The sequence below is a fragment of the Monodon monoceros genome, unplaced genomic scaffold (assembly GCF_005190385.1).
Source record: "Monodon monoceros isolate NGI ecotype Baffin Bay Population unplaced genomic scaffold, NGI_Narwhal_1 Super_Scaffold_4, whole genome shotgun sequence".
In the NCBI taxonomy this organism is placed as follows: Eukaryota; Metazoa; Chordata; class Mammalia; order Artiodactyla; family Monodontidae; genus Monodon; species Monodon monoceros.
The window spans coordinates 49,134,112-49,161,792 of record NW_021703781.1 but is presented as its reverse complement, the minus strand read 5'-3'; the positions used below and the strand labels follow the sequence as shown (position 1 = coordinate 49,161,792).

The 27,681-nt window shown below is 46.6% G+C and overlaps 1 protein-coding gene across 4 annotated transcripts in view; it reads left to right on the top strand.

Moving 5' to 3' along the window:
• The window catches only part of MYOF (myoferlin), a 154,924-nt gene extending 127,860 nt beyond the window's left edge, over window positions 1–27,064 (top strand). For 3 of the 4 annotated variants that reach the window (XM_029245183.1, XM_029245184.1, XM_029245186.1), the window contains 13 exons: window positions 1,596–1,751; window positions 2,196–2,287; window positions 6,008–6,178; window positions 6,905–7,053; window positions 9,594–9,733; window positions 11,818–11,906; window positions 11,994–12,089; window positions 16,823–16,964; window positions 19,277–19,376; window positions 22,784–22,974; window positions 24,921–25,030; window positions 25,400–25,547; window positions 26,484–27,064. In XM_029245183.1, coding sequence (XP_029101016.1) covers window positions 1,596–1,751; window positions 2,196–2,287; window positions 6,008–6,178; window positions 6,905–7,053; window positions 9,594–9,733; window positions 11,818–11,906; window positions 11,994–12,089; window positions 16,823–16,964; window positions 19,277–19,376; window positions 22,784–22,974; window positions 24,921–25,030; window positions 25,400–25,547; window positions 26,484–26,522 — 1,623 coding nt within the window. In that variant the 3' untranslated portion in view covers window positions 26,523–27,064. Of the gene's footprint in view, window positions 1–1,595; window positions 1,752–2,195; window positions 2,288–6,007; window positions 6,179–6,904; window positions 7,054–9,593; window positions 9,734–11,357; window positions 11,763–11,817; window positions 11,907–11,993; window positions 12,090–16,822; window positions 16,965–19,276; window positions 19,377–22,783; window positions 22,975–24,920; window positions 25,031–25,399; window positions 25,548–26,483 lie in introns of those variants that run through there. The other variant, XM_029245187.1, reaches the window with a different exon arrangement.
• Window positions 27,065–27,681: the final 617 nt, after the last annotated feature.

Here is a 27,681-nt window from a genome sequence, read left to right as displayed (position 1 = left end):
CAGCAGGACCAGTGCAGCACTTTCCCAATCCATTGTCCTTGCCACCCTTCTCATCCACACTCTAGTCCATCTTCCACACAACCAAATCTGATCGTGTTTCTCGACCGCTTAAAGACATCACTTGAGTTTCCACCGGGTCAAGTCTCAACTCCTCCCAAGGGTTGGGCTGGCCTTTCACAAGCTTCTTGTCTCTCCTGCCACTGCATCCCCTCCAAGCCCCCAAACACACCCTGTCCTCTCACAACTTGGAGCTTTGGGACAACTTCTTCTTCATTCCCTGGATGCCCTTTCTTCCCTCTCTGTGGTCTGACAAACTCCTACTCATTCTTTTAAGCGCCAGCTCCGATGTCACATTCTTTGTGAAGTGTTCCCTGGTTGCTCCTGGCAGGGTGGCTCACTCCTACCCCAGGCTCCCTGGGTCCCTGCTGCTACTAAAGTACCATTCACCCTGTGAGTATCTGCTTTCACAACTGCCCCTCCCTACAACCACAGTTGGCAAATCCGTGGCAGATGTGCTGTTACTTCCTAATCCTTTCGAATAGCAGACATTGCTCATCTATCAGACCATTTTACCCTACATGTGGTTTCAAAATCCTTCTCATTATAGCTTTCCACCAAGCCATCAAAGATAGCATGAGAGTCAAACCTATTTAACCCCCTGTGCCAGACTGGATTCCTAGAGTTCGTTTTTTGGCCTCCAGTACCTGGCACATGGTAGGTGCTTACACCATGCTGCTTTACTGAGTGAAAGTAGCTGGAACTAAGACCCACGTGTTCCGAATCCAACTTCAGTGCTTTCTCTTGTACGTAAGCTGGTTTCAAGATAAAATATAAGGTCCCTCAAGCTGGCCTGATGGCTCACTCATTCAGAAACTGCTTATTGTGTCCCTGTTTCATGCCCAGCCCTGTGTTAGGTCCTGGAGATAGAGTGATAAACAAGAAATATTTCCCTCCCTCAGGAAGCTCCCAGTCTAGTGAAGAATATAGACAATAAATAGACAGTGACGACGCAGAGGTCAGTGCTGCAATAGGGGTGAGTGCGGGGTTAAAAGAGAGTGTTAGGAAACCTCTCCAACCCAGGGGCAATCAGGGAGGTTTCCTGGAAGAAGAGACACTTTTCAGCTGAGACCTGAGGGATGAACAGGAGTTTGCCTGGGAGTGGATGGAAGGGGGTTTACAGGGGTGATGCAGAAAAAAAGGGAAATCACCCTTTATACTTTATTGGGTTTAAAAAATAATCATTTTTATTCCTGTCTTCAAAAAATGTGCAGAATTTCACTTCCTATCACCTCCTTTGCCATCATACTGGTCCAGGCCACCTCCATGTCTTGCCTAGGTTTTTGCCAGGCCTCCCTACCTCTGCCCTGCCCTTTCTTCTCCCCTGTGATCTCTTAAGTAATTACTTTATCATCACTCCCTTTCCCCACTGGAAGCATGCACAGCACATCATAGCTACTTCTTTCACAAAAGGCAGCCCTTCATCCCCCAATCCCACAGTGGCTGCCCCCAGTGTCCTGGCGGAAAGGACACTGCCCCAAGCCCTCTGCCCTGATCGCCCAGGGTCCTGCGAGTACATCTGTGTGTCTCTCTCCTAGGGTTCCTTCAGAATCTACCCACTGTCGGATGACCCCAGCGTGCCGGCCCCTCCCCGGCAGTTTCGGGAACTACCTGACAGTGTCCCACAGGAATGCACGGTTAGGATTTACATTGTTCGAGGCTTAGAGCTCCAGCCCCAGGACAACAATGGCCTGGTAAGAGTTTGGGCGTGGAGCCTTCTCCTATAGCAACATAATTACAGTCATCCGCCACAGTAATTGTCATGTTCTTTCTTTCTGGGCTCTGTTATCTCACAAGGGGAAAGATACTCTATCAAAACAATCTGTTCAGGAGGATTGTCCCAGTGGGGATTTATCTCAGAGCTTGAAGGGGCTTTGGAGCCTCTGGTTCACCCTTCTCATTTTACAGACGTGACCTCGGAGGAGAATTGCTTTGTCACTGCTCCCCGCCACTGCCTCTCCTCCGGAGGTGTGCTGGCTGCATGGCGCCAAGAGGAAGCATTGCCCAGACCTGGTCTGAGGCTACCCCTTCTCATCAGGGTGGGAGAGGGTGTGGAGTCACACCTGAGTCTGTCCCAGAAACTGCCTTGAACTGGCACCCCGTGGTGACATAACCTGCTGTCTGTTTTGTCCCCACAGTGTGACCCTTATATAAAAATAACACTGGGCAAAAAAGTAATGGAAGATCGAGACCACTACATCCCCAACACTCTCAACCCGGTGTTCGGCAGGTAACGGGCATTTCCTACCGCGTTTCTGTGGTTCTTTTCTTCTTGGCCTCTGTGCTAAGGATGCAATGGGTGCTAGGCTCTGCTCTAGGCCCGGAAGCTGTGAAACTATGTCTGTGAACTATTCAAATATCCAAGTCGGTGGGGCAGGTAATAAATACGTAAATGCACAAATACAAGAAATTTGTGGAAGTGAAAAGTACCATGAAGAAAACTAAACCAAGTCTGAGAGATTTGCTGTGAGACCTGGAGGGGCGGGGGGCGGGTAATGAGGCCCAGGAGTCCAGAGGGTTTGTGGCTTCTAGACGAGAAGGGTAGGCAGTGACTTACATGTAGTGACAGGTGGTTCTCATTCCCCGATCCTGCTGAGCTCTCTTTTCTGGGATGCTTTGACTCCACCACTTCGAGCCAGTGTATGTGTTATTGGCTCTGTTACCACAACTGAGAAGGCGGCAGAAGGTGATGGGGTCAGATGTCCTGCTCCCTGTCTTCTGTTCCCAAAGATTTTATTTACGGCTGTGTTGGGTCTTCGTTGCTACGCGTGGGCTTTCTCTAGCTGCGGCGAGTGGGGGCTACTCTTCGTTGTGGTGGGTGGGCTTCTCATTGCAGTGGCTTCTCGTTGCGGAGCACGGGCTCTAGGCACGCGGGCTTCAGTAATTGTGGCTCACGGGCTCTAGAGTGCAGGCTCAGTAGTTGTGGCACGTGGGCTCAGTAGTTGTGGCTCACAGGCTGTAGGGCGCAGGCTCCGTAGTTGTGGCGCACGGGCTTAGTTGCTCCATGGCATGTGGGATCTTCCTGGACTAAGGCTTGAACCCGTGTCCCCTGCATTGGCAGGCGGATTCTTAACCACTGTGCCACCGGGGAAGTCCCCCAAAGATGCTTGAAATAGCATTACCGTCTTCATCATTGCCATTTTACATCTGTTCTGGACTGTTACACTGATCCCATCAGAACCTTCTGAAGGGTAAGGCGCACCCAAGTGACCTCTAAAGAGGACCCGCTTTTGTCAGCTATAAACTACTTCCACATTTAATAATAGCTACTATTTGCTGAGCTTTTACTGTGGATGTGCACTATGCCGAACCCTTCATAGAAAACATCTCAAAAATCTCACAACTCTGAAGGGCTACCCTCACCTGACAACAGAGGAAACGGAGGCATGGAGGGAGTCAGCGCCACCTCACTCCACTGCTGAGTGGCAGAGCCGGGACTCACGCCCAGGCCACCTGAATGCAGCGTCTGCAAGGCCGCCACCATCTGGTTTTCACCTCAGTGTCAAACCCGGCAGCTGACAGGGCAGGGAGAAACGGCCCTGCTTTACAGGTGACAGAAACAGGGCACCAGAGCTGTGTCCACAGAGCTGGCGCACCGGGCAGCCAAGACTTAGGTAGAAATTCCTGACCAAGCCCCAGGCTTTTCCAACACCCTTGGTAATGTTTCATATTCCGGGCCAAGCCATCACCTGTAGAAAAATGTTCTTTGCACAAAACATTTGTAAAAACAGTGTTATTTTTCCCCAGAACCCTGCCGAGAAGGAGAACACTTTGTTCTTATTTGACGTGTGCCTGTATTTTAATTTCTGGCTTTATTATCCTGCCCATCCGCTTCTTCTCTACTCGCGTTTGTTGGTGGGTGCCCTTATGCAATCCTTCCCTCTCTTGTGTGTACATGCGTGTGCACGCGCGCACATGCACACTCTCTGTGCTGTACACCCCGGGGCCGCGTGCTAGAGCCAGGCAGTGGAAGTAATCCTCTGGCAGGGCAATATGATTGTTTTCCTTTTCTTCCCCTGATCCAGCCCTGAGGTCTAGACAGGAAAAGGCACGCAGGTCAGGAAGGAGGGCTCCATGCGAGGGACACAGGGAAGCAGGGAAAGCCAGCTTTTACGGGAGAAAGGCGGCCCTGTCTGAATCGCTCATCTCGGAGCCAAGCACAAGCTTAATTAAGTGGCAGAAAAAGTCTAGCTTGGAGCCACCCCGGAAGGAAGTGATGCCGTCAGGCTCCGCACGGCCAATCGCCATCTGGTGAACGTGCAGACATCACCCCGCCCAGCAGGGTGGAGCCAGGGAGACGCGGTTCTGCAGCCCCTCCCACGGCTGCGGTCCTTGGCCTCAGTCTTCTCCAGGATGATGTTCTTCTCAACGGAGACTCTCAGGGATTCCATGAAAGGAATTCAGGAAGGAGCAGCCTTTCCTACGTGCTCGGCCACTGTTCAGCATTGTTAGCCCATAACATTCAACAGGATGTCAGTCTGCCAGAAGATGTTAATTGTGTTCTAAAGAAAGACGTATTCCGTCATCAAACCAAGATGCTTGGGTTAAAAAGATAACTGCAGGACTTCTCAGAACCTTCAATTTGCCCAGAGGAACACCAGAAGTGGTTCTCAAACTTATTTGAGCAAAGCATTCTTTTTCTCAAGGGACACATGTTACCTGTCCCTTGGAATCCAGTAATGGAATTTGGGGGCTCGTTTGGATATGGTGCTTCAGGTGTGGCCATGACTCCAGCACCTTCTATCCTGGGCCGGCTTCCTCCTGCAGGCCCCCACCTGGCTGCAGCAGTCTGGAGAAGTCACTGAGATGTATCTAGGAGGCACCCGAGAAGCTTGTCTCCAGAGCCCCACTGACACATACCCTTCTGCTCAAGAGATGAATACTCCTGGCTCTTTGGGCAAGAACCAGTCCACACACCAGAGTGACAGGAGGAGAAGTGGAGGCACAGTGAGAGAGGAGAGATGCAAGAGGCCTCTCACAGTTTTCTGTCCACAAAGTTTGTTGAGCACCTACTATGGGACTCAGCCCTCTGTGTGCAGATACAGAACCGAACCCCACCCATCTGGAGCTTATGTTGTACAGTTATCACCATCTCAGAACTGGCACCATATTGCTCACCTACCACAGAAATTACTGTTTGATCATTTATCGTTCTCTCAGAAGTGTTTGCATTTTAATACAGATACTATAGAAAAGCCTTCACAAATCAGTGGCAGAGCCAGAGAGGCTGGGAGGAGGGAGGGAGCCTTCTTGGCAGCCTTCTACTTCCCCCCTCCAGACCCTCATGCTCCTGTGGGGTGAGTCCAGGGTGTTCCAAGGGGTGGTGGCCTCTGTTGAGGCAGAGAAGGTAACATAGTAGGGGCACAGATATGGGGGCTATAAATCAGGGTGCTTGTGCCTTACTAATCTCCCAGCTGGGTAGAGATGAGTGGGTGTCCAGATAATAGGCATATATGCTAATAGTATTACAATTATTAATAATTATTATATAACTTATAATAATTTATTATTATTACTGTTATAGCTATTGGGTTTTGAGTAATGCACTCATACCAAATGCTTTCTAAACATTTCTTCCCTTGACCCTTGTAACAACATGGGATGGTAGGGAATATTATCATCATTTTACAGATGAGAAAACTGAGCACAGATAGGTTAAGTAGCTGGCCTAGGGTCCCGCAGCTAGTAAGCAGCAAAGCTGGGGTTCTCGTTAGGCATTTAAAGCCCCGGATCTTCTCCTGAGCAAGTGTACAATTTGTTGCTCTCATTACTAACGGGCACTACTTAATCAAGCACCTCTGCCCGCCGCCACCCACCTGGTTATCCCGGCCATGATGTCCTCCTCCTGCAGCCCCGGCCCCGGCCCGGGGAGTCTTTGTGCAGAACCCTGGTTTGTGTGAGACGCCCGGGTGGGATCATGGAGATTCTAACCTTGCATTTGTTTGTTCAGAATGTATGAACTGAGCTGCTACTTACCTCAAGAAAAAGACCTGAAAATTTCTGTCTATGATTACGACACCTTCACCCGTGATGAAAAAGTAGGAGAAACGATTATTGACCTGGAAAACCGATTCCTTTCCCGGTTTGGGTCCCACTGCGGCATTCCTGAGCAGTACTGTGTGTAAGTGTTTGTTGACAGTTTGCTCCATCTAACGTTAATACCTGGGGAAGCTCTGGCGCTCCACCTCAGGGCCTGTCTTAACTGAGCCCCTGCTCGTTTGAGTCAGGTAGATACTGTTGTTGATAATAGAATCATCTTAGAGAGAATCAGGACCATAGCATTGCCCATTCACACATTGGCGTCTGTGTACAACGCTGGCCCCTGGAGCAGTGCAGTGCTCTGTGGGGATGGCGCAGGTAGCAGCCCCTGGAGAACCAGTCTCCACTCTCCCATTCTTTGAGCCCCTTCCCTCCTTGATGCCCAGGACCAAGAGCTGGCAATGTTTGATGGCAGGAATTCCCTGCCCCTCCCTCCAAACTGATCAATTCTGTGATGTCCCTCTTTCCCTGAGTGCTAAACAGTGCCTTTCTGTAGTATTGAATGAGATACAGCTTGTGATTTCTAATTTATAAGTTTCCCGATTGTGATTACAGGGATCTCAGTCAAACTCATTTTTTACAGAGGAGGAAACTGAGGGGCGGAGGGGAGTACCAATTGGCTGAGGCCAAAATGATTGTGGATTTTAGGTCTCTAAATCCTACATAGATTTCTGGGCAAAAGCCAACGTGTAGAGCACATTCCCTGCTCCCCCGTTAACATGAGAGCACCTATAAGTATGTGTGTGTATGAATCCAAGAAGAACTTGTGTGCCCTGCGGTAACTCCGGGTGTGGGATATTATTCACAGTTCTGGAGTCAACACCTGGCGAGATCAACTGAAACCAACACAGTTGCTTCAAAATGTAGCCAGATTCAAAGGCTTCCCACCACCTGTCCTTTCTGAAGACGGAAGTAGAATCAGATATGGAGGACAAGACTACAGCCTAGATGAATTTGGTAAGCACATTGCCATGGACGGCAAGCTGGTTACAAGTTTGCGTTGGGGAGGGGGGTGGACAGAGCAGTACCCTAATACCATAGGGAATTCCGTACACATGACTGTCTAACAAAAGCCCCATTATAGTAGAGTTTTGCTGTCATGTCAGGTGTCAAAGTGGACACGTTTTCTTGTCTGTCTTACGTTTCACTTGACCTTTTTAGGTCATAGCCATTTGAGCTTTGAACACAAAGTTCTAATAATTAACTTATTTCCATGTAATGCATAATTAGCTCAAAAGTGCTCAGATGGTAGTGGAAGAATTTCTCCTCCAATTTTATTCCATCATTCTCCCAGCCCTTCTCTGAGAAGGCTCAGGGATGCTGGGGGCTGGTTTGAAGACTCTGCTGAGTTCACATCTGGCTCACATCCGAGCTTGGGGTCTTGCTCTTTCCTCAGCGGTAATTTATAATGCAATCTGTCCTGACACATAAACAGCTAACTGCATCGTGACAGAGACTGACATAAGCTTAATAGAGCATAAGAGCTGTGGCATGATTCAGTGTTTCGTAGGGAGGAGGGCTTCCTGGAGGGGCTGGCAGTGGGCTGTGGCTTTGAGGGCACGTGGGAGAGCCAGAGAAAGCTGAGCCGAGGGCACACGGGAGTGAAAGTGCTTCCTGATCATCAGTTGTTTTTTCTTGACGTTGTAAGAAACTGTGTTTGCCTGGCTCTCTTAAGAGGACTTGGTCGATACCAGGGATGATAAGATGTTTAACAAATGTTGATGCTGCTGTTAACAGGAGAACTTGCAAAAGGGACTGGGAATAAACTGGCAAGCAGCATGGCCCCATGGAGAAGATTACCCCCAACAATTAAACAGTACCCCCAGAAAGCTGTATCAGTCAGGATTGTTCCAGTTACTTTTGTCACATAACAAATCACCCCAAAAGTTAGCCGCTGAAAACAACCATATTGTTTTATTTTTTTTTAATTTTTATTGGAGTATAGTTGATTTACAGTGTTGTGTTAGTTTCTGCTGTACAGCAAAGTGAATCGGTTATACATATATCTACTCTTTTTTAGATTCTTTTCCCACATGACAACCATTTTGTTTCGCTTATAGTTTTGTGGGTTAGCTGTTCAGGAAGGGCTCACCTGGGCAGTTCTCACTTGAGTTGCTCACGCAGTCGATTGCTGTCGGATGTTGGCCAGGGCCGCAGCCATCCGAAGGCTCGGCTGAGCTGGATGTCCAGGATGGCTCACGCACATGGCTGGTATTTGCTGCTGGCTCTTGGATGGGGGCTTACGTGGAACTGATGACCAGAGCACCTACCCAGCCCTTTCCCGTAGGGTGATCTCTGGGCACCCAGACTCCCTACACGGCTGGCAGCTTCCGCCAGAGCGAGCACCCCAAGAAGACCAGCCTGGCCTTTCATGGCTGGCCTCGGAAGTCACACAGCATCCTTTCTTTAGTGGTCAAATATGTCTGCAGATTCAAAGGGAGAGGACATAGACCCCACCTCCCCATGGAAGGAGTGACAGAGAATTTGGGGACTATGTTTTTTAAATGCCACAGTGATGCTACCTAGCTACTGTAATAGTTAAACTTACAAATTTCAGTGGCTTAACACAATAGAAGTTTATTTCTCATAAATTCACAACAGGTACTGCTACAGGTGGGTGGCCCTCTTCCAAACAATGCTTCATGGACTAGGCTCTTCCATCTTATAGCTCTGCCCTTCTTCAGCTCAGGTGTCTAAGGTCACTGTTTTCTTCTGCGTCCAGAAAAAGTACACACAGAGGATCCTACATGAGAGGGTTTTATGGGCTAGGTCTTGAAGTGACACACATGTCACTTCCACCTATGTTATATTCTAGCCTACCTTGTTTGCACGGCCACACCTAACTGTAAGGGAGTCTGGGAGACGGAGTGAGCCCCTGACACCAATGTAAATAGGGGCTGCTCTCACTTACATATTCTGGAGCGTTCTGGTCTCTTCACTATTGGCAGCCCACAAGTCAGAAATGAGCCTGGTTGGGGCAGGGCTCTTGGTCAGGAGCTTTTTTTTTTTTTTTTTTAAATTAATTAATTAATTAATTAATTTTTGGCCCTGTTGGGTCTTCGATGCTGTGTGCAGGCTTTCTCTAGTTGTTGCGAGCAGGGACTGCTCTTCCTTGTGGTGCGCGGGCTTCTCATTGCGGTGGCTTCTCTTGTTGCGGAGCATGGGCTTTATGCGCCCAGGCTTCAGTAGTTGTGGCATGTGGGCTCAGTAGTTGTGGCGCACGGGCTTAGTTGCTCCACGGCACGTGGGATCTTCCCGGACCAGGGCTTGAACCCATGTCCCCTGCATTGGCAGGCGGATTCTTAACCACTGCGCCACCAGGGAAGCTCAGTCCGGAGCTATTTCTATCAACAACTCTTTCACAAGCTGGTTTGCACACTGGCACTGCCTGACCATCTTTGCAGAGTCTGGGGTGAAGTACTGCAAATCCCTCAAGGCGATCTGGCTGAACTGTTCCCAGATGCCCATCCCTGTTTCACTGTCCTTCTTTATTGCAGAAGCCAACAAAACCCTGCACCAACACCTCGGGGCCCCTGAGGAGCGCCTTGCCCTTCACATCCTTAGGACTCAGGGGCTGGTCCCTGAACACGTGGAAACAAGGACTTTGCATAGCACCTTTCAGCCTAACATCTCCCAGGTAAAGGGCTCTCTGAACCCCTCATCCACACTCCAAAGGCACTGGTGATAGCTGACACAGACTCGCCTCTTTTATCTTTTTTGGATACTTTTAGATATACACGAAATAGAAATGAAACTCAGGTTAGCTTCATCCCCAAGGGGAATTTATTGTAAGAATTTTCAGGTAACTCACTAAATCCAGACAGGAGAGTGACAGTGACTCAGAACAACCTTGGACCAGGATCTCTCCCTGTCTCTTGTCTGTTTCTCTCTGAGTCTACTTTACGCTGCACTTTTCCTTCCTGTGATCACCTTCCCATGTGTCAGAATATTGTGGACGGTTTCTGAGTTTATGTTATAATGTAGCCCCATCTACTTCCACATGTGGAAAGGATTGGTTGCCCCAACTTGGCCCATTTGTCCCCCACTGGACCACTCAGCTCTAGCCAGGAGGACAGGGATACAGTACACAGGATGGCTCATCACAGGGACCATGTTGATAGCGATGCGGGAAGGTCAGTTCCCAGAAGCTGGGGAGCAGTTCCCATAGAAGCAAGGAGAGACATGGAAAATGACAAAATAGTCCATGTAGAAGCTTGTTAGAATGAAGATTTCCAGGCCATGCCTGCAGAGATTCAGATTTAATAAGTCTGGGGTGGGGCAGGGAATCTGAATTTGTAACAAGTATCTGGAGAGGTTCTGATGCAGATGGTTGGGAAGTCACGCTTTAAGAAGTATTTATCTAATGGATGCAAATATCGTTGACACTGATAGCCGAACCGTGGTCTCTTAAAAAGTGACCACAAGGAGCCTGGGCTTACTAGCTGATTTTGTCACTCACTCTTATTTTGTTCCATATTTTGATTTCTTCCTTCTCTAATTATTCTTCTTTCCCCACAAAGAGCCCATTTCTCCTTCTCTCTCCCCTCCTGCTCCTCAACTGAATAAAGTCTTAAGACATTACAAAGCGAGGAAGATTGCTCCCTGGGCTACCAATACTTCCATCACCTCTGCCTACTGCATTGGACAGACTCCGGCTAGGTCTTAGGAGACACCTGGATGCCTAATTTCTGCAGTGTGCTTGATGTATAATAGACCCTTGAGCCCTGGAGATTAGTGGGAAGAGAGTCAGGATCACAGTAAAATATATCCCTTTTCAAGAGCTTCAGCTAATTCATTTTGACCACAGTGCATTAGGAAACCAGCCTAGTGGTTTCCTTGGCAACCTTCTTAAAGACCAGTCTGTTTTTGTCATGAACGCAGAGTCTACAGAACATCCAAAAACAGTTTGGGGAATTTAAATTGGTTTGTATCGTTGATACAGTGTGTTAGTGGCATTCCTAGCCTGTCTGGAAGAATACTCCAGTCAGATATATGGGCCTGGTCTGTAGCCGTCAAAGACTTGAGTGGGGCCTCACCAAGATGGCGCCACAGGTGTCGGTCCAGGCTCTCACTGTCCCCCTTCCTGCAAGCTCCCTCTCAGGCGGTAGACACTAGCAAGCCAATGCAGGGAGTCCTCAATTTGGGGGGAACAGTAATGTTCTTGTCATTGTTTGAGTCTCTCCTTCGAAAGTGCCATGCTGTAAGTTTTTCTTTTACAAAATTAAATACAGTTTTAAATTATTTTTATTTTCTCTCTTAAGGTAAGTGGAGAAACCCTTGGGTGTCACAAAACTGGGACTGATATCAAGTAGGCAATGTGAAGATGGATAGAGTGACAGCGGGAAATCTGTTCTGAGTGTGAACGTCCCAACTTTTAGTCATTGTAAGAGGGGGTGTGTGTGTGTTTGTGTGTTGGGGGTTGTGTTAGCATTGGGAAGCCCCTCATTTTATTAACCAGGGAAGACTCAGACTGATACAGGTAGGTACATGCAGCCATCAGAGACTCCTGGGAGAGAATGGGGGGCGGATGGCCTAAGTGACACTGAAGGTATAAGATTCATCTTGGTTTCTTCTTTTACTCCATTTTTGTTTGCCTTCCATATGGACTAATAAATTAGGAGGCCTGAAGAACTAGTTTCACCTAAGACGTATGAAAGAAAATTGTAGTCTCTACCACCCATAATATAACTTCATTTCTCTTTTCATTTTTGAATGGCTTAGGGAAAACTTCAGATGTGGGTGGATGTTTTCCCCAGGAGTTTGGGGCCACCAGGCCCTCCTTTCAATATCACACCCCGGAAAGCCAAGAAGTAAGTAATCTTGAGACCCTGCTGTATCTTACTGGGGTCTTGGTTCAGGACCAGAAAAAAAGCACTTTCAAAATGTGCTCCTTTCAGATACTACCTGCGTGTGATCATCTGGAACACCAAGGACGTTATCCTGGATGAGAAAAGCATCACAGGGGAGGAAATGAGCGACATCTACGTTAAAGGGTAAGAAAGACTGGCATGGAAGAGCATGCCAAACTCGGTGAACAAAGCAGACTCTCTCCTTCATGAGTGTTCAGTATTGAAAGTGTCCACTAGAGGATCCTTGATTATTTGAAGCTATTATATTTCATTAATGCAATCTGCTCAGGAAGCTCTAGGGAGACAAAGGGAGAGAGAACAGAAAGAAAAGAGAAGCCTGTGTGCATGTTGTTTATGAACAGAGGCATCTGATGCCTATAAGAACCGATAAGTGTTTCTTTTCTAAGGAAGTGGGTTTTGTTCAGTTTATTAAGCAGATTTGTTATGAGACTTTTTAGTCATGCAGTTCATTTTTACTCATTTTTAATACCTTGAGTAACTAGCCTTAGAAACAGAAGTAGAGCTTCCAGAGTTTCTTTTTAAATATATTTTATTACCAGAAGTTAATGTCCATGGAAAAGAGGAAACATTAGCATAATTTTTTTTTAACCACAAAACCTTATTATGCTTTATTTCTTGTATTAACCCTTGATCAAAACCAAGAGCATAATATTGAAACAGAACTTGGTAAAGATACGCCTTTGGCACCAAAACGTTAAATTATTATAAAATCCTGAAAAAGTATTTGTTTCCTATCTTGATCAGTCTGCAGATAAAATTATACTTGTCATTTACTGCTTTTTTTTCTAAAAAGAGAATGCACTTTCCAAAAATTGAGCCAGTAAATTAGCTGTGCTTCTCTATCTCTGAAGCTTTCTTTTTTTTTTTTTGCGGTACGCGGGCCTCTCCCGTTGCGGAGCACAGGCTCCAGACGCACGGGCTCAGCCGCTCCATGGCATGTGGGATCTTCCCGAACCGGGGCACGAACCTGTGTCCCCTGCATCGGCAGGTGGACTCTCAACCACTGCGCCACCAGGGAAGCCCTCTGATGCTTTCTTTTCCTCCTCCTTTTTATTCCATAGTTTTAATTAAATTCATACACATCTGGTTGTTTGCTCTTCCAGTTTTTTTATTAAAGGTTACCATTAGTCGAGATAACCTTTAGTAATTAGCTGCTACAATTGTTAGATTTATTTCTCCCCATTAAACTGTTGGATTCATATAGAAGATTTTATAGATCTAGAAGATTTTATAGATCTTCTCCCAAACTGTTGTTTAGGTTTTCAATCTGTTTCCTTGCTTGTCCTTGATTTACTTTATGATTACGTTTTTTAATACAGCAGGCTCTTATACACACTAATATGTATAAAATAGATAACTAATATGTCAATCCCAATCTCCCAATTCATCCCACCACCACCACTCCCATTAGCATAATTTTAAAAAATCATTCATTCCACCAACATTTACTGAGTGCCTGCATCCAATGTGCAAAGCGTCATAGGTGTTCATTATTCTGTTACTTGCATAGTTCAATTCCAAATAATTCATGTTGATGTCAGTTTTGTGTTTTATATATATATATATATATATTTTTTTTTTAAATATTTATTTTGTTGCGCTGGATCTTAGTTGTGGCAGCCAGGCTCCTTAGTTGCGGCACACGTTGTGTTATACGTTGATAGTGAGTACAGAACCCAGTGATTAAGAAGTCAGGCTCTGGAATCAAACTACCTGGGTTGAAATCCGGTACTTTCCCTACTAGCTGGACAAGTTAGTAAGCTTACTGATCCTCGTCTGTAAGTTGGAGATAACGATAGTATCCACCACTCCGGAAGAGTCAGGAGACTGAGTTACTCAAAGCACTTAAGATAGCACCTGGCAGATAGTAAACACTGTGTGCATTCGTCAGGGTTCTCCAGGAAACAGAACAAGTAGGATGTGCATATGTGTAGAAAGAGAGAGATTATGAGGAATTGGCTCACATGATAACGGAGGCTCAGAAGTCCCACGATTGGCCATCTGCAGGCCGGAGACCCAGGAGAGCTGGGGGTATCATTCAGCCTGAGTTCCAAGTGGGGTAAATGCCAGTCTGAGGTCAGGAGGAGGTGACATGAGACGTCCTGGTTCAATCAATGAGGCAGAAAAAGGGGGTGAATTCCTCCCTCCTCTGCCTTTTGTTCTGTTCCAGGCCTTCAATAGACTAGCTAATGCCACCCACGTTGGGGAGGTCCATCTACTGAGTCCATCAATTCAAATTCTAGTCTCATCCAGAAACATTCTCATAGACACACCCAGAAATAATGTTTAATCTGGGCACCCCACGGCCAGTCACGTTGACACATAAAATTAACCATCATACTATTATTATGACTAGTCCACAGGGATTGAGTTTGGTTCCTTGATATGTAAAAGATAAGACTTGTTGAAATTTAATATATTCATAAAGTGAGAACAAAGTTTCACTTATGATCCCAAGTGGCCTTCAATCAAACCTTTGTTAAAGACGTAATTACTGTCATTTAGGTTCACTAGAAACAGGGAAGGTTTCATCAAGTTCTTCATTATTCTTTCTCATTTCAGGATCTTATTACCATTCCCCAAGGAAAACTAATTCCAGCTAATTATATGTATGCAAATTTATTTGACTATCATAAGCATTTTTCTTTCCAATCAGGGAAACAAACTCAATACTGGACTGAGAGATAACTCCAGTAATCCAAGAATAAAGCAAGAGCTAAAGTACCATGTCATATTTGGAATGGAAATCTAATTACTGTATGTGAAAAGATGGATAATGTACAAATAACACCCTTAGCACCTCAAGCATATGGGTGTTACATACAGAGTTATACGGACAAGTACACAAATGCATACACTTAGAGCAGTTGTTTAACTTGTTTTCAAATTAAAATGTGAAAAGATTCATGAAAAAGAGGGAAAAGCTACAGTGGGTGAGCAGTCTAGGGGAGGATGATGGTGCTCTTTGGGGATGGGTTAGAAGCTGAAGCTACCAAGGTCACAGCCAAAGAGTGTGGACTCTCTTCAGTGAGTTAGTTCAAAAGCTTAAAAGTTAACTGTCAAAAGGAATCTTTCAACTCAGCTTACCTGGTGAGTCAATTGACTAGAAAAAGTAAAACTAGTATAGTTGATTGCTATCAATACCACTATTAGAGGCTTCCCTGGTGGCGCAGTGGTTGAGAATCCGCCTGCTGATGCAGGGGACACGGGTTCGTGCCCCGGTCCGGGAAGATCCCACATGCCGTGGAGCGGCTGGGCCCGTGAGCCATGGCCGCTGAGCCTGCGCGTCTGGAGGCCTGTGCTCCACGACAGGAGAGGCCACAACTGTGAGAGGCCCGTGTACCCAAAAAAAAAAAAAAAAAAAAAAAAAATACCACTACTAATAATAGGACCTAACATTAGCTTGTGAATTTCTAGTCTCCATGGTCCTTTGAAGCAGGTAATAGTCCTGGACTTTGGAGTCAGACAGGCCTGGGAGTTATACTTAATTCTGTCCATTACTGGATGTATGAGATGTACATCCCCTCTGAACCTCAGCTTCCTCATCTGTGAGATGGAGCTAGTTATACAGTTGGAAAGAATAAAATAAGGCATTCTACATACCTGGTTCATAGTAGTTGATCCTTAACGTGAGTTAAGGATTTCCCCTTCCCACTCTGGCTCTTCTCACTCTGTCCTCAGGTTGACCATGTGAAGGGAGCACATATCATTAACCTCATTTTACAGATGGGAGATGAAGCTCAGAGGGTTAATGGCAGAGCAAGTTCACAGCCAGGCCTGTCTCCTACTGACAGTCTTTATTTGGAGGAGGCTGCATTGGGTCTTCGTTGCTGCGTGCGGCCTTCTCATTGTGGTGGCTTCTCTCGTCGCAGAGCACAGGCTCTAGGCACACGGCCTTCGGTAGTTGTGGCACACGGGCTTAGTTGCTCTGCGGCATGTGGCATCTTCCCGGAACAGAGCTCGAACCCGTGTCCCCTGCATTGGCAGGCGGATTCTTAACCATTAGCACCACCACGGAAGCCCTGGCATCAATATTTTTAAAAGCTCCCCAGTTGATTCCAATGGGTAGTGGGTGTTGACACTACCTTTTCAGTCTAAAATCTCATGTTCCTCTGGTTCCAAACCAGGAGTCTTCCCCATAGCTGGCAGATGTGATAACACTTCCTCCCAGACATGTTCATTCATTCCTCCCTCCGACTGGTCTGCTGGTGTGCCAGGCACAGGCCAAAGGGAACTTTCCAAATGTCAAAAGTTAAGATGTCCAATTGTTGATGGAAATGAATTTTCATAGATAGGAGTATGGATATAGCAGCCTACATCTCCCTTGCTAGTCTCATTAATGTGATCATAGTAAATTTAAGAATAATTTACAAATGAAGTGGTAAGATTACTTGAGTCGCGCCTGTTTTGTTTGCTTAAGTAAAATATGGAAAAGAAGATGCTAAAATTTTCAACTGACCCATATTCATTGAGCCTATCAGCAGTGATGACAGACACTGATGAGTTATAGTTATAGGGAGACTAAAAACATAGCCAGCAAGCTTCACCAGTCTCAAAATAGAAGCTAAATTGTTGATATTTTCCAGAAAATTTCACCTTATCCCTGTTAACTGAAGTCTAAAGGGTTTCCTGCTTTGGTTTGAGAGGAATTATATTTTATTTGGCTACCACGTGTGTTGGATGCAACAGAGTGCCTCCCCTTCATAAATCACCCCCCCAGCTCCATAGATAACTGGAACCTGCCCAAGAAAAGTGCATTAATTCTCCTGCCCTTCACTCTCTAATCACTGCGCAATTTTGCGGCTAGATTACTTGTCAATCACATGTAGCTAAGTCTGTTTGCTTCTGCTTTTCAGCTGGATTCCTGGCAGTGAAGAAAACAAACAGAAAACAGATGTCCACTACAGGTCCTTGGATGGTGAAGGGAATTTTAACTGGAGATTTGTCTTCCCTTTTGACTACCTTCCAGCTGAACAGCTCTGTCTCGTTGCTAAAAAAGTGAGTTCTGAAATAGGCCAGTGGGGAGTGGATGTCGTGGGTCTTCCTTAATGCAGATGCTCAGAAAAGGTTGGGGCTGTTCAGAGTCCGGGAGGTCATGGGTCCGGCTCCTCTTTACAGATGGGGACTTTGAGACCCCAGTGGGGTAGATACTTGCCCAGGGTCACACAGCTATGGCGGTTATTTGTGTAGTTATAACAGAAGTATAAGGAGCACAACTTTGCTTCCACTAACATGTTGGCAGCAGGGGGAAGGATCTGGTAAGTGGGGATCTTCTGTCAATACATTCAACAACCTAAGTATATGTTTATGTCACAGGGAGACTGATAAGCAGAACTGTTGCACTAATTAACCAGAGGCAAAATATTAATGTAGGCGAAATATCCCCCTTACCTTCCTTATCAAACTTAAGCATCTCCCTGCCCTCCCTCGGGAGCACTTCCGTGAGGGTTCAGGGCCCTCCTGGTGGTGATTAATAAGACTCTCAGTTACAGAACTCGACTCAAACTGGCTTAAACCAAGAAAAGTGATTTACTGGTTCACATTACTAAAAAGTCCAGGGTTGGCTGGCTTAAGGAACGCCTGGGGCCTGGGTTGAACTGATGTCTTTAGAAACTGCTCTCACCTTCTCCACCCCTCTGCCCTGCCTTCTTCCATGGGCCTCACTCCCTGGTGAGCGCAAGGTGGCTGCCAGCAGCCCCAGCTTGTATCTTGCCCTCTCGGCCACCTCAGCAGAGAGAAGGGAATGAATCCCCAAAGGCACCAACCAGAGTTCTGGAATTGGGCCCCAGCGTCTGCCTGTTTGAGGCCATGTGTCCATCTCTGAACCAGGGTTGCCGCGCTCAGATTGGCGAGATTGTGGAGTTAGGGATAAAGTCACTTCTCCCCAGATTGCATGGACTGGGGGAAGGGAATCTCTAAGGAAAATCTGGTGCTTTCATCCAAAAAGGGGGGCCTAAAACCTGGGTAGGTAATAACAACAGATGTCTATTACAGGCCCTTGTCCCATTTCTCCCTTCCCCACCCCCTCCTGCCATATTCTATAAACTTTTCCTAGCTGTGCCCGGTCACCTCCTCATCCTACACCTGATCAGAATATACCTGCCTCATGTCCCATCTGGCCAGGCCCCACCTCCTGCTGGCCCTACTCAGTGCTGATGCTCTAGTGAGCACTTTCCCTGTCCAGGTGAGATGAATGCCTTCAAAGGGCACTTTCTAGAGACATACAGGCTCATCCTGATGTTGAACCATGCACACTTTCAGATAATGAGACAGACCGGGGGGAAAGCGAGGGATTTGGGGTCAGGTAGACCTTTAGGTAATGAAGTTACCTTTCCTATTTACTCACATCTAGAGCTGGACCTCTTAGCATCCTGAGTAGTCCTTGGAGCATGACCCCACACAGGACAGCCGAGTAGGGCCAGACAGCAGCAGAGTGGGCTTCTCAGCCCCTCCGAGCCAGGCCCTCTGAGCCCTGCGAAAGGGACCATTCCTGGAATGTCATCTGAAAAACAATCCAACAGCCTTCCTTCAAATTCATGAAGCACTGGGGGATTTCCCTTTCTTTTGGGGCCAGAGGAACTTAGGTGAAATCAGGCTGTGGGGACGTCATTATTATCCTGGGCTAATACTGTCTGGGCAGAAGCAGCGACACCAGGTGAGAACCTAGAGGACACTTATCCCATCCTCTCCCCACCTGAGTCTAGGCTGAGGGATCTGAGGGTCTTAGATGACCACGGTATATAAAACCCAGCAATATTTTTCAAAAGCCAGAAATGCCAGGACATTTAAAATCTGCACGAACAAAAGAGTGAAATGTGGGCCCCCATCCCCTCACCTCCGTGTGAAATGAGTGTGCTCGGACATCCTTGGGGGGTCGGGGAGGTCGCTGAGCAGAAGCAACTCCTCCGCAGGGGATATTTCGGTCTGGCCTGGGATGGCTTGGCTTTGGGAGGATCAACTAGGCAGGCTACAGTCTTCAGGGCACGAGACATCATCGCTCTCCAAACCACAGGAGTGGCAGCAGGAAGTCACACTGATAGGAACATGGCAGGAAACCTTCTGTTTGGGAATTGCCTGGGACAACCTTTTTGTCACCCAGCTGGTAGTCCTGAGATTTCCTGGGGAGCCCGATTGCCTTATGTCCACCTGGGGTAGAGGGGTAGGCCAAAGGGCGGGGTTTCGGGTGGGGATGCAAAGGAGAGAAGAGGCCCCATGCCTTGATGCTGGGTTTTCAAGAGGCCCAAGGGGAGGGTGTTAAGAATCCAGTAATCAGTGTCATTTTGGTTTGTCTGTTCCTGTTGGCATTTTAGGAGCATTTCTGGAGTAAGGACCAAACTGAATTTCGGGTCCCACCCAAACTGATCATTCAGATATGGGATAATGACAAGTTTTCTCTGGATGACTACTTGGGTAAGGCTTACCTTTGGATACTTTTTTCTAAGAAATTGTGCTTGAAATTAGTAAAAGCAATTAAAACTTGGGATCAATTATTTAACTCTCCAATACTGTGGGGTGGGGTCCCACCCCCTGCCTGGATGTCCTCGGAGCGGGGTGGCCTGCCCATCCGCTGCCCCAGGTCCTCTGAGAAGTGGGCACAGGGACTGGGCGCTGCGGGCCCCAGCCACTCCCAGGGCCTTTGCACCAGCTCCTATCTTGCTAGGAAGACACAGATTTTGTTTTCAGGGATGCCACAGCCTTACCTCCACTTCCAAACCTCTCCCCCTGCTCTCAGCACCTCAGAATTGGCTCCCTCCTCCTCCACGCTGCTCTCAGCGGTCACCGCAGTCCCCTGATGCCCCGCCCTTCTCTGGGGTAAAAGGCCCTTGTTAAAACACCCCGGCCTAGCCCCTCCATTTCCTGGCATACACCCTGGTCCCCCCAAAGCACAGTCTTCTTATTTTCTCTCTCCCAGGCCTTGGGTGTCTCATTGGCCTGCTCTGTTTCTTCCTCTTCCTCTTTTTTTTTAAAAATTTATTTATTTTACTTATTTATTTTTGGCTGCGTTGGGTCTTTGTTGCTGCACGCGGGCTTTCTCTAGTTGCGGTGAGTGGGGGCTACTCTTCATTGCAGTGTGTGAGCTCTAGAGCGCAGGCTCAGTAGCTGTGGCGCACGGGCTTAGTTGCTCCGCAATATGTGGGATCTTCCCGGACCAGGGCTCGAACCCAAGTTCCCTGCATTGGCAGGCGGATTCTAAACCACTGCACCACCAGGGAAGTCCCCCTCTTCCTCTTTAAATACAGGCCTTTGCCCTCCCTGGGGTTTTGCGGCTCTTCCCCAGGCTCCCTCAGTGACTTACCAGCCCTCACCTCTGTTGAAGGTAAAGCTTCAACTCTCACTTTCAACGAGGTAAAACTCCTAGACATAGAGGTGTAGCCTGACTGCCCACCGTGCCTGCCACATAGTAACAAGAAATATGATGACTCATACTGCAACATGCAATGTATCAAATCAACGCACTGTACACCTTAAACGTACACAACGCTCTATGTCAATTATATCTCAGTTTGAAAAAAAGAAACTCTCATGATGATTATTCCCCACTTCCCACCAGAAACTTTTACCTTTGTGTTCGGCTGGCACCTCAAATTTATCGTGACTAAGACCAAACTCAGCCTTTCTTCCCTGACCTCATACCTGCTCACCTCATGAACCGCTTTTGCTGTTCACAGCCTCTCCCAGCCACCTAGGCAGAAGCACCCAGAGTCCTCTGTGGGTCCTCCTCTGCTTTCCTACCACTTTCCTAAACCATGTAACCTGCTTTATCATGCACGTTTATTTTCTTATTTTTATGATCTCTGCCACTTGCCAGTTCAGACCTCACTTTCTCGTAGCCAGCTGTTACAGAAGCCCCTAGCTCACCTCCCTGCTTCCAGAGCATCTTTCCTGGCAGAGGAAAAGCCCACAGCAGCCAATGGCTGTGTCTTGTTCATCCCTCTACCCTTTACAACATTGAGTGCGGTGCCTTTGACTTAGCTGGTTCTTAATAAGAGTTGAACAAACAAATGAGTGTGAAAGTGCTGACTGAAGAAAAACGTACAACCTAAAAGTTGTGAGTTTGGGGATCTTACTGAGGACTACGGCGCAGGAGACAGCCTCGCAGATAGCTCTGAGGAAAGACTCCCAAGAGGTAAGGGGGGAGCCAGGACACAAGAGGTTTTTGCTGGAAAAACAAAAAAGTTAGTCAAACATCAAAAGATTACTGCTAATCACAAAGAGCAGACATCTCAAGTTAATGATTTTAGTGCATTTCTGTGTTTGCGGAGATACAAGATCCTGGGCCCATGGAAATTATTCCTTAGGTATGCATCTTAACCATCTAGAGGCAGATCCAAAGGTCAGATGCTTCTTGTCTTTCTCCATCCTGAACTCCCCTCAGGGCACAGCCTCAGTCTTTTTTTTTTTTTTTTCCCATTTATTTATTTTTGGCTGTGTTGGGTCTTTGCTGCTACACGTGGGCTGTCTCTAGTTGCCGTGAGCAGGGGCTACTCTTTGCTATGGTGCGCGGCCTTCTCATTGCGGTGGCTTCTCTTGTTGCAGAGCATGGGCTCTAGGCGTGCGGGTTCAGTAGTTGTGGCACACGGGCTCAGTAGTTGTGGCTCGCGGGCTCTAGAGCGCAGGCTCAGTAGTTGGGGTGCACGGGCTGAGCTGCTCCGCGGCATGTGGGATCTTCCTGGACCAGGGCTCTAACCCATGTCCCCTGCATTGGCAGGTGGGTTCTTAACCACTGCACCGCCAGGGAACCCCACAGCCTCAGTCTTGATCCTTGTAGAACTGGGATGATGGGCAACATTCTTTGTTTACTGGCATGGCAGGCAACGTTCCCTGTCCACAGCAGTGTGCTAACTTAGAAAGCATAAAGAATAGTAGAGGGTTTTCCCTTGGAGTTTAAATGAAATAGTCTGATAACAAATAAAGAGAATGACTTTATTTCTTAAATGGCTAGTGGGCAAGTGGTTGCAGTTATCACCAAAAGGAGAGACAAAATAAAAGCAGGTGTAAGTTCCAGAAAGGCTTGTGGGCTATGGATGCATTGTAAGATGAAGGGCAGTGTCTGAGCCTAAAAGTTTATAGAGAATCTGCCACAACCTCCCTGTTACTCCCGGCTGCCACTGTTGAAGACCACCTCTGGTCCCTGGAGTCCATAGACATGGCCCAACACACACACACCTTTTTCTGAAGGAGAGGTTTCCTGGGAGTTCCCAAGCCCCAAAGACAGACAGTCAGTTAAAGACAGTTATTAACGACAAAAGAGTTAATGCCTCACATCATGGAAGAAAAGTTGTGCTTCTCCAGGCACCCTGAGCTGGGCTTCCTAGTTCCCGGGGAGAACTTTCTGTTGAGAATTCAATGTTCCTTCTCAAGCTCTTGTTTTTGAGGTTACGCTAGGAGAAACTTGAACTTGACTGTTCGATGGAGCTTCCCATGTTCCAAGTACCAGTTTTCTTTACCCAAAGCCAAATGACTATGTTAGGGGAAGTTTGGAACCAATAAGAGCAAATTCCAAGTTCAGTGGAAATTTTGGCTGGAGATGTTTAATTCTTTTGTGTTTGCAGAAGAACTCTGTTTATGCTCCTACCTCTGAGAAATTAAATGGGTTGTTCTCTGTGAGATGCAGAGCAGTGGACAGATACTACTTCTGCCACTTTTCATTCTATCTGGAAAAAATTTTAACTGCCTACCAGGGTCCGTTTCTCTAACTCACCTGTCACCTGTTCAGAGTCATGGTCTACCTCTCTTCTGACAGGTACATTCTGTTCACTTGTGAACAACGTCTGATCCACTTGAAATTTATTTGGGTTTAATGTTTCCTTGGCTAGGTTTCCTGGAACTGGATTTGCATCGCAGCATCATTCCAGCAAAATCACCAGAGAAATGCAGTTTGGACATGATTCCTGACCTCAAAGCCGTGAACCCCCTTAAAGTGAAAACCGCCTCTCTCTTTGAACAGAAGTCCATGAAAGGATGGTGGCCGTGCTACGCAGATAAAGATGGCTCCCGTGTGATGGCTGTATGTATGAGTATTTCCTGGTTGAGGCTCGTTTACTCCTTTTCTCCTTTAGTTTTGCCCTTTATGAGTAGATTTGCTCTGGATAAGATAAGGGAGGTTACAGGAGAAGGTGGCAGATGCTGTAGCACATGTTTGGGGTTGAGTGGAAGATAGAGGGATTGGAATTGTCAGAAAACTGGGAACGCAAGTGGTTGTGCTGTATTTCTTTAGGACTCTCCTCCTCCTCCACCAGGAATGCTAATTTATGCTGAGCTTCCAGTCCAATTCAGTACAGAAAAAGAAACTTCAAATTTGAGCTGTCCTCATCTTTAAAAAAAAATTTTTTTTTTTTTAAAGATGGAGGAAACAGGGAGTGTTGACATCCAATGAACACGAAGGCCATAAGTTACAAGCACATTTGGAAAACTGAGGATAATTTTATCGTAGAAGCAAAAGTGCGGGTTACCATGCCCTGTCACAAATTCATTATGTATTAATAATATTTTACACCACTCATATTCATAATCTTGTTTTTTAAAACAACTTTGAGGTATAATTTACATAAACGGCACCCACTTAAAGTACAACTAAGGTGCACAATTTGATGAATTTTGACAGATGTATATGCTCATGAAACCACCACCATAATCAAGATCCAGAACGTTCCCGTTACCCCAAAAGTTCTGTTGTGCCCTTTGCAGTCCGTCACTTCCTCTGCCCCTGGCACAGGAAACCACTTATAAGCGTCCTGCCACTAGGGGTAGTTTGTACATAACCCCATGAAGCAGCCATTACCTACATTTTATAGATTCGAAGAACAGGCTTAGAAAGAAGGACCACCTTGCCATAGTCAGACACCCACCTTTGACTCGTCGACAGAGGAGGCATCTCTGCTCCATCGCCTAAATGAGCGTCAGGGTCGGAAGCTCTCAAATTGTTGGTGACCTTGTGGGCGCCAGGGTTCTTGAAAGGCTGTTACAACCTTAGTTAAGCCTGGCTCTAAGAGTGGACAAGTTTCTAGACCTCTCGCAGCCTCAGTATACTCACGTGCACACGAGGACCATAGCAGTACCTGATTTATAGGGCTGCCCTGAGCGTTACGCGAGATTATCCATATAGAAGGCTTACGCGGTGCCCAGTGCACCAGTCAGGAACCTGTGAACAGGGAGGCAGCATTCATTCATTCATTCACTCACTCATGCGTTTCTTCAGCTAGTGTACATCGAGTGCCCACTAAGTGCCAACACTGCTCCACGCAGTGGGGGTACCAAAGGGAGCACGATGGCTCTCTTGGAGCCCACACTTCATGCTCAGTCAATGTTAGCTATTGTGGGACTTGCCTGGGGGCGCAGTGGTTGAGAATCCGCCTGCAAATACAGGGGACGCTAAGCCCGTGAGCCACAACAACTGAGCCCACGTACCACAACTACTGAAGCCCGTGCGCCTAGAGTCCGAGCCCTGCAACAAGAGAAGCCACCGCAATGAGATGCCCACGCACCACAACGAAGAGTAGCCCCCGCTCGCCTCAACTAGAGAAAGCCTACGCGCAGCAACGAAGCACCAACAATGAAGACCCAATGCAGCCAAAAATAAATAAATTAAAAAAAAAAAAAGTTAGCTATTGTTATCAGCCGTCTTCAGGTTATTCTGGGTCCAAGTAAAGTTACAAAGGGGGAGGTATGTGAGCAGGCAAGGAGACAGATGTGGGAAAGTTAGAATGATGGGGATCCAGAGACTGAAAAGCAGGGAGGAGGGAAAGCAATTTGTCCTCTCAGTTTCCCCCAAGGAGTCGGTTCAGAAACACATGGAAGAGGAAATGTGATGAAATCTCTTGAGGAACATTTAAGGCAATCTAAGGATTGTTTTACAAGAATAAAAATCATTGCTCGGGGAATACTCCTTGGGTCGAAGTGAAAATATTTGTGAAACGTGATGTCATGTGTTTAACCTGTTCTGCTTTACTGAAGGGGAAAGTGGAGATGACGTTGGAAGTCCTCAATGAGAAGGAGGCCGACGAGAGGCCAGCCGGGAAGGGACGGGATGAACCCAACATGAACCCCAAGCTGGACCCACCAAAGTGAGAGACCCTCTTTGTTCTGATCCCCAAACACCTGCAGTCTGAAAAGCCCCCCCTTCCAATTGCCTTAATGCAATGGATTAGCTGTTGTCTGAATTTTGTACTGAACAAGGGAGATGGGGGAGGGAGAGGCTGGTGATCTGGCTTCATTTTAACCATTCTCCTTCCCATGAAACCAAAGTCCAGTGTGTCTTCGGCATCTTAGAAAGCCATGAAAGGTTAAAGGCTCTCTCAGCCAACTAAGGGGAATAATATCTTTTCTTGACTTTATAAAATGTTGTTAATCATTCTTTAAACTATTATGCTCGGAGGTATAAAATATCTGTCCCTCCTGAGTTGGGTAGGTAAAACCATTTCTTTGCAATGCAGCCGGCCGGAAACTTCCTTCCTCTGGTTCAGCAACCCATGCAAGACCATGAGGTTCATCGTGTGGCGGCGGTTTAAGTGGGTCATCGTCGGCCTGCTGGTCTTGCTGATCGTGCTGCTTTTCGTGGCCGTGCTCCTCTACTCCTTACCGGTATGAGTCCCTGGCCTCTTGTCTTGGCTCTTTGGGTGTGAATTATGGTTGGTCATCTCACTTGGTACTTGCCGCCTTTGCCATCTGGTAAAATGACCTATGTAGCGGTTGTGGTGTTACAACCCGTCAACCTTTGGAAAATTTAGAGTACTGTGTCCTGTGATAAGGATTACATTCTCACAGTTTCATGAATTACAGGCAGAACCTCATGGTCTGAAAAAAGAAAAAACTTTGGTCTCAGGAATTCTAGGAGCAATCCCTTAGGCCTTTATGAATGTGTGTCTAAACCACAGCCAGCATTTCTGACGGATCTTCCTGCCTCCAGACTCTCTTGTTCCAAACCATCCTGCATCCTAACTCCTGCCATTTCACAGATCCTGGGCCCATTATGGGCCTACACAAACCTTGAACTCCACCCAAACTAGAGAGCTGGCCTCCCCAGACAAGTATTGCCCTTACCTGCCAAGATGCCTTTGCCAGGGCTGTTCCTTTGCCCGTGTTTTGTCTATTAAAACCTCCCTCATTCTTTAAGGGCCACATTACATAACCTCCCCCTCAAATCTCCCTTAATCTCCACTGTCATAAATGGGAGTCCAAACGGGAGGTTTGTCAGTGTGCCTAGAAGTGCCTTCATTGCTGAAATCGAATTTGAAAATTTCTGCATCTCGACTTCATATACTTCTTATCTCAACAAATTCCTCGAATGGAGGAATGAAGGCACTTCTGGGCACACTGACAAACCTCCCATTTGACTCCCATTTATGACTGGCAGGGCTACTGGAATCTAGCGGGTAGAGGCCAAGGATGCTGCTAAACATCCTGCAATGCACAGGACAGTCTCCAACAAGAATCATCTGGTCCTAAATGTCAATAGTACCGAGACTGAGAATCCCTAATTTATATACACACATGGCCCTCTTTCTGTTTCCTTTTCAGAACTATCTGTCAATGAAGATTGTGAGGCCAAATGCATAATGGGAGCAAGGGCTTCTTTTCCAGAGTCATCCAGCAATCCAGAGTCATCCAGCAATGAGGGAATCCTGTCTCTGTTTACAGATCAAAACCGAGAGGGATTTTGTTTGTGTCTGAGACTATATTCCAGGGGCACGTTACACTACTTCACCGAGGCCCACCACTTCCCAGAGGCTCTAAGTCCACGTCAGGCCAACAAGCAACATTTTTATCTTTTGAAGTATTAAAAGTTTTAACCATGTTTTTTTCAGAATATTTTGCAAGGTGGCTGGTTCCATTTAAAAATCATCTTTTTTTTTCTGTGTCCTAGTTCTGTAATTCAATTTTTGGAAATTGCTGAAATCAAATTTGAAAATTTCTACATCTCGACTTCATATACTTCTTTATCTGTAGTCAACAAAAAAGGACTGTGCATTATCAAGTAGTTAGAATAGGTGGAGGAATTTTTATTTATGCCTGCAAGCGTGGTCATAGTTTGTATGGACAAATGTCATGAGACTATTGATCCTCTGTGATGAACCCTAATAAAAACATTCTGCCTCTGACACATACCTGTTTGTTGTAGCTGTGGGCCAAGCTGGGAAGGAGGCAATTTCTAGTCTGGGTCTCAGTGGGTGGCATGCCAGGGCATACCACTTGGCTGTAAACCCCTTATCAGTGTGCTGCCAAAGCTTGGCCAGTGGGCCAAACTGAGGCTAATATAAGAAACTGACACTTGTTTAAAGTACTTACTCCATGCAAGCCATTGTTTTAAATGCTTTATACATATTAACTAATGTAGTCCTCAAGGTAATCCTATAAAGGTAGTAGGTAACATTAATCCCATTTTGCCCTTGAAGAAATTGAGGCATACTGCATGTAAATCAATGAAGTTAGAACACACCCTCTCACCATACACAAAAACAAACTCAAAATGGCTTAAAGACTTAAACATAAGACAGGACACCGTAAAACTTCTAGAAGAGAACACAGGCAAAACATTCTCTGACTTAAATCGTACCAATGTTTTCTTAGGTCAGTCTCCCAAGGCAGTAGAAATAAAAACAAAAATAAGCAAATGGGACCTAATCAAATTTAAAAGCTTTTGCACAGCAAAGGAAACCATAAACAAAACGAAAAGACAGGCCACGCAATGGGAGAAAATATTCACAAATGATGCTAT